This window comes from Leuciscus leuciscus (genome assembly GCF_965113295.1).
Source record: "Leuciscus leuciscus genome assembly, chromosome: 6".
Lineage (NCBI taxonomy): Eukaryota > Metazoa > Chordata > Actinopteri > Cypriniformes > Leuciscidae > Leuciscus > Leuciscus leuciscus.
Window position 1 is genome coordinate 31,731,916 of NC_138730.1, and position 10,512 is coordinate 31,742,427.

General features: G+C 38.3%; 1 protein-coding gene across 4 annotated transcripts in view; it reads left to right on the forward strand.

Annotated features, from left to right (window-relative positions):
• rasal2 (RAS protein activator like 2) overlaps positions 1–10,512 on the forward strand; it is a 78,600-nt gene that overhangs the window by 22,947 nt on the left and 45,141 nt on the right. For all 4 annotated transcript variants that reach the window (XM_082171864.1, XM_082171863.1, XM_082171862.1 and 1 more), the window contains exons 2-3: positions 9,674–9,801; positions 10,377–10,503. In XM_082171864.1, the coding sequence (XP_082027990.1) occupies positions 9,674–9,801; positions 10,377–10,503 (255 nt within the window). The remainder of the gene's footprint in view (positions 1–9,673; positions 9,802–10,376; positions 10,504–10,512) is intronic.

Here is a 10,512-nt window from a genome sequence, read left to right on the forward strand (position 1 = left end):
CCACATGAATTGTCAACCTGCTGTGGCCACACCCCTCCCTCTGTGCTGATGCATTGTTATTGGACAGGCTGTTTGTGTTTAAGGGTTGTTGCGGAGACCAGGTGGTTGAGCACTGTGTTGGCTCATGAGAGGGCAGGAGGGTGACGCTCCACAGCCTCCGCGGCTGAGCGACACAAAGCATCTTCTGTTCTCCTTCGTGATCTGTTTGTGTGACGGGGTGTGCACACACCTGGCAAGCACTGTGGGAATTTGGCATTAGGACGTATATGAAACTAATGAAAGTCCAACGTAATGAAAAGACTCATTTGGGTGAAAGATCTCTGTATAATCGGCCAATTCATGTTTCTAAACTGTGCAATAGACTGGATGTTTGAATCTCTGCTTAATAGGGATGTCATTTGATTGATTTATCTTATATTGAATGTAGGGTTGGGAATCAAGAGCACTATTATACAGAACAATACAGTTTCATTAGAAAGAAAGAAAAAAAACAGGATGAATGATTTTCTATTGATCGACATTGGTATAAGCTTGCAATTGCTATGAGATTGCAATATGTCTTGAATTTGATGAAAGGGAATTAATAATGTAGAGTAAAACAAAGGCATTAAATGGACATGGTCATATCTATTGTGGAGGCAGTATAGTCCAATTAGTGGACAAATAACTCATACGGTTTTTTTATTTTTTTTTATGAATCTGTCTAAAAAGGCTTATGAGACACAGTGTAAGGCAAATCCTGTCAATCCAAATGTTAAAAATGAGGAATAGAAAAAATCATGATGGAATGGCACCTTAAGAGGCAAATACAGCAATTTTTAAATATATAGCCTAGTAAATCTCTGTATGTGGTGTTTGCCAGTGTTATACTGGGTGAGAAATGCATAATAATGCAAATAACTGTACAGATTACTGAAATGTCTAACAGTGTAGGACTTGTTATAGTGCAACACAGATTTATTTTCCTTAGTAATTGTAAAAAGACTGCACATCATTAACATCCGTATTTTAGTTCTGCAACAGCTAAAGCTTCCCAGTTGCCTCACTTCATAACACTTCTGCTTTCCTCATATTTAAGAACCACTTTTATAGTGTGGTTTGTCATGAGAAAAAACAAGAGAAGCAATGTTTTTCCATTTGTGCTCAATCAATCAGATTTGCTTTGTAACGTGTTTGTGAATCGCTCAACTAGGAACCATGTTTGCTGCAAAAACCGATGGGTCCTATTTAGATTAATTGATTAATTGATATTTAGTCTTAAATTAATGACTATTATAAATCATACATAAAAGCATAAACCGCAGCATTAAACGAATGTACTTTAAAATGATTTCAAACCTGATTCAGTGCATCTTAAGGTTCCATACTTAATTAAAGAGCTACAGTGGAGGTAGGGCTGGGCGTATGACGATATATATATATATATATATTATATATTATATTATATTATATTACATATATATACCACGGTATGAAACGTCTATCGTTAGAGATTTTGCTATATCGTGTATATCGCGGTACGTAAATATATAGCACTATTGACACTTCAGAGTGATGAAATGCATGAATGTATGAGAAATGCATGAGAATATAAAGAGTGGGAACATACTTGATGTTAAATGAGTTATAAGCGCAACATATCCTGAAAGCTGCCTCTCTCAGAAGGCGATCGCGAATTTGGTACATGCTTGATGTTAAAAAGTGTTATTAAGCACAATAAGCAGTGAAAAAGAACTCAATGCGGTGCACGGCTGACTGATACACTGCTTAAGAAAGCCACGGGCATGCAATCGCAAATTCAGTCCTCCATCACGTCTTATTGCGCTTAAATGGTCGAATACACGTGTTATTGTCACATGCCCATTTTGTGGAGTATTCATGTAAACACAGCCGGTTATGTCTCAAGTGAAAGTAAACAGTTGGGTGTAAACCGGATTTGTATCAGTATAATGGATCCGTGCATTTAGTCTTAAAGTGACAGCAGCCTAATAAACATACCTGCTGCTCTGTCATTAATGTGAATCAAACAAAAGAGAAAATGACTTACTGCTTTTGACTGAATAACCTTTTTAGCTTTAATAGGAATAAATGTATACTTAATTCATTTAACTTAATCTATATTGATTCAATTTGAAATAAGAATTTGGTCATATATCGCCCAGCCATAAGTGGAGGGTGAGATTTTCAAGACAAAATGACAAAGTTTGGTCTATTTGTCACACTACGCCATCGTTTGACTTCAGATGACTTGGAATATAGAAGATAAGTCATATGGACCATTATTATTGTGCTTTTTGCCATTTTGGAGTTTGATAGCAAAGCAAACATTGCCATTTACTTTCATTTATATGGCATTAAACAGTTCTTCAGGAGTTCCCCTATTGTGTTCAACAGAAGAAAGTCAGTCATGGGTTTTGCTTCAACATGAGGGTGAGTAAATAGTGTTAAGTTTTAGTTTAACTATATTATTCCTATTAATTCTAACTAATATTATGTATTCTATTCCCACCAGTTTAAGCAATGTAACTTGCAAGGGGTCTTTGGGTGAGGAGAGTTTAGTTTCTTGACAAAGTGGTGTTTTAAAAGCAGGAGCCAGTTGAGTTTTCTCTGTGTTTGGCAGTGATTATCAGTCCCAGGCATTCCCCCGTCTGAAACCTCATCCTGGACAGGTGGTATGACCTCTCCTTCAGCTGAAGACATTCCAGGCAGGGCTGCAGGGGTTAGGATTACCCTTCATCAGACATATGTGAGGCCGGTCTGGGCCGCAGTGGGTGTCTGTGATCATAGAGATATAGTTTGGGTCAGTGTCACACACATGTTCCTCAACTATGTTTGATCTGCTTGTGACATGACTGCGTGCCAAGTTGCTCTTGCACTCATCATGATGTGAAGAACGTGGTGTACCACATAGGCAGATGCAACACTGGCTTGACTCATCGGTTTTACCATTTTTATACTTTCATGCGCACACACACAATCAATCCATTGCTTGTTAACTATTACCTCAGATGTCTCACAAACATGATAATATTACTCATATCACATCATCATTCTATATATTGGACGTGAAGCTTTAATTTAACAAATGCATGTTCACTTCCTGCTAGTCTGTCTGAACCTTTGCTGACCTCTTGGGTAAGCGCTATTTGTGGGCTCCAGCTCCATTACGGGGTCACAAACTGGCGGCTCTTGGATCAGCTGGCAGCCACCCTGCAGTAAGTGTTTTCAAGCTGTGCTGCTGCGCAAACAAACATATGGGAGCATGTATAGGACTATGTCCAGGACACCCACATGGTTACTGTCTTATTACACCCTTTCTGGAGCCCAGGTGGCTCTCTACACACCACGGTTCACTGCTGTTAAAGTATTGCCCTCATGGCTCAATGTGTATCTTGAAGGCCAAAATTATCAGCTCAGATGCCAGGGTATGATGTTCACATTTTTAATTCTCTGTAGACGTAGGGAATCGGGATGGGCACAATGGTTCGCTAGTTAAATAGCTAAACAACTAAACTGGCACAGTATAGATTTCTTATATTATAATTTTTTTAGGGCTGGGCAAAAAAAAAATCTTTGTTGTTTTGTTTTCTCGAAAAAGCCTCTTTATATTAACTCACTACTAAGCACCACCACTATAGCCATACACATTTAGGGGCAGTTCACACAGAATGTGTTTTTGCATTCCAATGCAAACATTTTCCATTGTTTTTCTATGTAAACACGCGCTAGATGAACGTGTGTAGCCATTGCACTCGCGTGTCTTTCGCAGCGTCTCGCGCATGACACAGCGTTCTAAAAACACGCCGCTTAAGTTAAAAGAAGTTCACCTTTTAAAAAAAACATGTCTCGAGACAATCAAAGAAAAAACGCGTTCTGTGTGAATAGCCCCTTAGACAGACTTTTTTTGGCTGTTGCACCACATCTCACTCACTTTTTTTTTTGTCATCCCAAGCGTTGCAATTTTAATATGGTGCGTCAAGTTCAAAGTAGTCCATATTTTTCAAAACAAGTCTTGAGACAATTGCTTCTATTCCTTTGCACTCCTTCTAACTGCTACAAAACCCTAAGCAACATCTTTGATTTGATGTCGGGTAAACCCCAAACAATTCTAATTTTACAGGGCTTCCTTAACATAGATTACTCGACTAGTCATTCAGGCAACCCATGAATAGACATTTTGAAATCATGTAGTTTTACAAATCCTTATTCAGAGAAATGGCTTCATTTGTGTCTGTCATTTGTGTTTCTCTGCTGTGGTGTCTCGATCTAGCCTTTGGTTCTGTGGTTGCGTTTCCCTTCCAGAGAAGTGTTTGTTCTCTACATTTTTCAAGTCTTTCTTATGAAATTCTATGGCAATACATTTGTTTAGATAAGATTATACTGCCTATTTTGTATACTGCCTATACTGGTTTTTATCATCCCCTTGTCTCTTGACATTTTAACTGACCTGTCATTTCAGGGTTTGATTAGTATGTTTTCTAACTTCAGAGCTGCCGCCCCCCTCACAGAGCATGTTGGGTAACATCCTTTGCGTGTAGGCTACTCTGTCATTGCTTACGCTGCGTTTCGATCTAGATAATATTTGGAGTGATAGATGAGTTCGGTTGATAATGATGGACATACTGAACTCTGCATAAATAACATTTGTGTTAAAATGACTTTCTGCAAAGTTTATGTAACAGGACCTATTGAAGGACTTGGTTAGGACAGATTTGTTTTTCACACTAGATTTCAGATGACATGCACTTAACTACATTGTCCGAACACCTCAGGGAGGGGTCTTTGTATACCTCTGCTATATTTAGCCGAAGATCACAGTAATTAGGTTCCTGAGCAAGTGTTAAATGTTTTTCCTTCTCAATGGACTAGTGTCTCTTTAGTTGTTTTACTAATACTTCTAAAGGAATATTCTTGGTTAAATACAACTGAAGCTCCAATGACAACATTTGTGTTACGCTTTTGATTACCACAGTAGATCATTTTGCCCATTCATCTTCATCTTCATCTTCATCTTCATTTATGTAGAAAAGTAGCATGAGCATGATTACTAAGGAAAAGGATTTTTTTCAGTAATTTAAATTACTTTTCCAGATTTAGAAATCACACTTTTAAAATTAGGCATCCTCTTATATCAAGGTTTTTCAAGACATGGGAACCCTGTTTTTTCAACAACAACAAAAAAGCTTTATAAGGGGTGAATTGAATTAAAATAAGAAATATCTTAATTTTTACCTGATTTAACTTAATTTAATGCTTGTTTTTTTTTTCTTATTTTAAATGAGGCCCCCTTGGAAGATTGCTATGCCCTCTAATGGGCCCTGGCCTCTTGGTTATAAACCACTTATTTAGGCCATAAAAGATCAAATTATGTTTTATATTTGTGTACTTAGAAGTTCATTGCTGTAAGTAAGTTTATTTGTATTTGGAAACTGATGGATATGTCAAAATTATTTTCTGTTGTAATTGGCACTTTGCCCAAGATGCTGTTGATAGATCTTACATTCAGGGTTCCCATAATTCCGGAAAACCTGGAAATATTAGGGGAGCTTTTGAAAATATTAATTCCCAGGCCTGGAAAATTCATAGAAAAGTAATCGTGTTAAAAGTCATGGAAATGAGTTTTGTTTATGGACTCTCATGAAGCTGAATCCTCAATAAGCTGCTATTCAAATCTCAGGCTTTTCTTTTGCAACTTTTGGAAACTTCTGTATATTGGTATATTTATCTGTTAATTCCAATAATTGGTGCCTAATTTAGAAATGGAAATCTTCCTCAACAAAAACCTTTATCGTGATAAATGAATGTAGATTTACTTGTTCCATCATGAACTACTGGAAAAAATCATGGAAATATATTGATTTAAAAAAGGGTGGGAACATTTATTTTGCTTTTCACCCAGCATATTTGTTTATCCTGGGTTTTCTATTCAATTCAAATTCAAAAAAGCTTTATTGTCTATCCCCACAGGAGTAGAAATGTGAATTAGACAAGGGCTCAACAAACAATACAAAAGACAACCACACAACAACAATTTAAGATTGTTAACCCCCCCAATATTTTACCAGCCATGTTTATAATCCTTAAAAGTCTGTTTTTGCATTTAACAAAAAGAGAGTTGTACCAGGATACAATGTTGAAAGTGAGCACAGATTCAATTAGTGATTTATACACAACTATAATGTCCTTTTCAATATTAGAACTCCTCAATTTCCTCAGTAATGCTTATCAAATTTAAACTGGGAGTCAGTCTCCGTACCCAGGTATTTAAAAGATCTCACCTGCTCAATTTCTTCTCCATTAAGTAAGGCTTAACCTAATTAAGGCTTAAAAAGTGTACGTGCATTATTAGCCCCACAATACATTTCTTCGGTTTTGTTAATATTAAGCTGCAAAGAACTCTCCTCCATCCAGGCTGTGAGAGCATGAACAAAATGAAAATAAATGTCCAGCGTTCTAAAGCTTTCCAATAATATTGCTGCAAAGTAAGTTAAATGTATATGCAATGCCTAGCTTTCCATGTGCAATCAAGACTATTTCAGTGAGATGTAAATGAGAACTCTCAGCTCTGAAAGCACTATTGAGTTCTTTCCAAAGGCGAGAATAAAGGCTTTTGAGAGGCTGTTCCATCTGCTGGTTTTGAGAAATCTCTGATCCTCAATGTTCACTGGCCTTTTACTCTCCCCAGAGAGAAGTAGTGATTTGCACATAGCTGGTATGAACAGGCGCAGGTGAAGCCCTCATCCTCACTAGAATGCAGAGGCAGTGAAACTGTACGAGATGCAATTAAAAATCCTAATAATAAATCTCCTCTGGCGCTGCGTTGACAGTCACGCCATCGTGTGGCACAGTAGATGATGCTGGCTGATGAACTTTAAATAATGAGACCGTACACAGAGGTTAAAAGTTGACAAGTATGCAAGTGGTGTAGAATTTACACATTTGTAATGCAAATATTGGTGTTATTGAACAGGGTTATTGTTGAATATCTCGTGTCTGGGAGTCTCAATATGCGTAGATAATTATGGAAGATAATGTGTTCCATCAGATGGAGTTGTCAACTGCTTTGCCAACAGCTTCACACGTCTCTTAATGGCATATGAGATCTCTAGAGAAGACACTTTATCTCACCCGTTCCATATGTTATATGCTGCCACTGTGCCGCTGAGCGCGAGCTGTCGTCTCAAACAGACAGGCTTTAGATTGGACTGGCTCCCTCCACTCCCACACATTTCACCTCCATCTTTCCACAGCCGCCTTGAGTGGAGCGCCGTCAGTCTCCCTCGTTTGCCTTCCAGCACTTATCCAAACACCCATTAAAGCATGTCTGTTTACACAGTTGTATGCTTGTTTGCAGAGCAATAAATAGAAGAACAGTTTGTTTCGTTGTCGATGTTGGGCTCAATCTCTCCCTACCTCTTTTGTTCATAGCTAGGGCGGGTCGATATAATTAAAGATAATACACCAAAAAATTACATTTCTGTCATCATTTAATCACCCTCATGTCATTCCTCACTGGTATGACTTTCTTTTTCCATAAAATGTCAGTGTAGGTTGCCAACTGAATCCCAATAGTGTCTCTGATTCAATGTTTAATGGCAAAACGAGTTAGTAAGTTTTATTTATTTATATTTATTTTTTTACTAATCAGTTCTGTCTGAATCAAAGAATCATTTTAAAACTTTCATTTATTTATTGTTTAGTCTATTTTCGTTAACATGTCATTAATATGCTACCATTCAAAAGTTTGGGGCTGTAATTTTTTAATGCTCTTTAAAGAAGTATCTTGCGCTCACCAACTTCACCAAAGCTGCATTTATTTGATACAAAAATACAGTAAAAGTCATTTCTGTTTTAATATAATTAAACATTTTATATATTCCTGTGATGCCAAAACTGTTTTCAGCATTACTTCAGTCTTCAGTGTCACATGATCTTACAGAAATTATTCTAATATGATTTGGTGGTCAGAAAAACTTTTATTAGTATCAATGTTAAAACAGTTGTATGCTTAACATTTTAATATTCTTAAAATAAATAAATAAAAATCCTAAATTCTTTATTTTTGTGGAAACTGTGATCCGAGGGGTTAGGATCAGGCCTTCTAAAGCGAAGTGTTGCATTCTTGTAAGAAAAATGTCCATATTTAAAACTTTATCGGCTAAAATAACTAACTTCCGGCAGAGTGAGAGTGGGTGTGTGTATGTGTGTATATGTATATGTTTCAAAGAAAACTATGAAAGATATTGACCATTTGTTTCTTCACAAAGCTCTATTCACACCAACTTGGCTTTTTTTAGTTCTCCGCTTTAGTCAGTTTGCTCTTTTTAAATCTCTCTATCAGTTCTCTGTTCGCTCAATCTCCTGATCTTACCTCATTCAAAGAGCCAGTGTTTTTGCTTTCTCCCTTGTGCGTTTTCATCCTAACATTGCTTTAGGCTGATAGCTTATGTGGAAATAGTCGTGGGCAAGACGACTGCGTTCAATAACCTAGCGGAGATGCAGCAGTCACACCCGTCCTCTTGAGACACATTGCGTCACTTTCTTCTGCGTCTGTGTGGTGTTAATTTAGTCATGCGGCCTGGGAAAAACTCAAGTACGGCCACAATCGGCCCAGTTGCCTGATCTAGAGTGACATCAGGGCGGGCTGACCTCTGACCTTGAATCCTGACATGTTCATTCTGTCTCTTGCTCTGGTCAACCGTACAGCAAAACTGTCAGCCAGAACTGATTGATGAAGCTTAGCGAAGGTCTAAATGATCAACTAATAGACAAGGAGGTCCGTTAGGCTTTTTGTCAGTAATGTTCTCTGACAAGTGTTTCCACTCGTTGGTATGTGATATGTGACCATTCCCAAAATGCACTCTTCCTGTGTTGCTCTGAAAGGTATAGCCTAACGCATCTAATCACTCAGTTCTTGCTTTCGTAAAAGCAGATGTTTGCCCCTAACAGGGTTGTTTTGTTTGCTCTGACAGATATGCAAAGAATTGAGCTTTCTGGTGTCATTTTTCCCCATATTGAGATTGACTCCTTTAAAAGAGGTGGATTGTTGGAGCACACAAGCAACGTTGTAAACCAGTGTAACGCTGCTCTCTACAGGCAGCAGTGTGTGGAACACTTTACACATTTGCTCTTCAAAGGTGAAATCAAAATATACATTCTTAATAATAGTCCTCTTGTCTTATTGTGCATGGTATAGCATGTTATTTCAAAGAAAAATGTCTCTGAAACAACTGAATATGGCCCAGAAATGTTGGAATCTTTCTGCCATTGTGTGGCAGTGTTTGTCCAAACAATGGTGGACAGTTTTGGAGACTCGTTACTTTTACAAGTTAGTTTGGCGCTGCTATTGATGCAGAAATTGCTTACACAGTGGCATTTAATGAGCCCAATGTGACTCATTTTCTTATGAACAGCATCATTGTCTGGAGTCTATTTTTGTGATGTGAACTGGTGATTAAATAAAGAAGAGGAGCGAGTTTGTGCCTCTCTAAGGGCCATGTCTATTTCTGCAAGATGTGAGGGAATATATAGTCGCATTTTTTTTAGAAGTCCCATTAAAAGCGTTGCTCATTCTTGAAGAGAATCTGTGTTAAAATGAAGAGGACTTGTTTTTGTGGTGATCCTTTCTTGTGGCAACCCATTCTGAGATGTCTTTTCTGTCCCCTGTGCACAGATGTGAAGGGGCCGGCCAGCCACCACTTCTCCTGCGGCCAGTCGCCATTCACGGAGCCCTGCGTTTGGGAGAGGAAGTACTGCATCCTGACCGATAGCCAGCTCATCCTGCTCAACAAGGAGGAAGAGGTGAGAGCGCTCCTTCCCTATGCTTTATCCCCTCATTCTTCTCTCTTCCTCTCCCTCCGAATGAAGAGCTAGGGACGGTTAAAGAAAGACACGCAGATGATGTTTGTGCTTTGTTGTACGTTTCCCCTTTTGAGGGTTAAATGCTTACGGATGTAATTTATTGACCTGGATGGATTTAGTTTTCCAAACGACATTTGAGTTATTTACATATGATTTGTGAGTCGAATAAAATCGTAAAGCAAATTTAACTGACCTTCTTAAGGAAAACTAGTCCCATCCGAACTGTTGTAAAGAGACTTGTTTTGCAGTTTAATGATTTGTCCTCTTCTGTACTGAATTGCAGCGCATCACTGTCTCTGTGCAGGGCAACCGATTTCACCTTGAGGTTATTAAAGGGAATAATCAATTCACTTAATGTATTGATATAGTTTCTGATTGACAGATTGCTTTCAGATTCAGTTTAACGGTTAGTTAATTAGTAGCAATGTTAGGGAAAAGGACTTTCTTACCCGCTGTTAGAATGTGTACCCCTGTGACCTGCACCTACTGACCTCTGACCTCTGACTTGTTCCCAGATGCCATCTGAGGTCCATGAAAGCCCCACAGCATCCTCATCAAAGGGTCGCAGCCTGAGAAGGACAGTCAGTGTGCCCTCTGAAGGACCGTTCCCAGAGTTTCCACCAGAGGGAACCTCCATGTTAGGTAAGATCC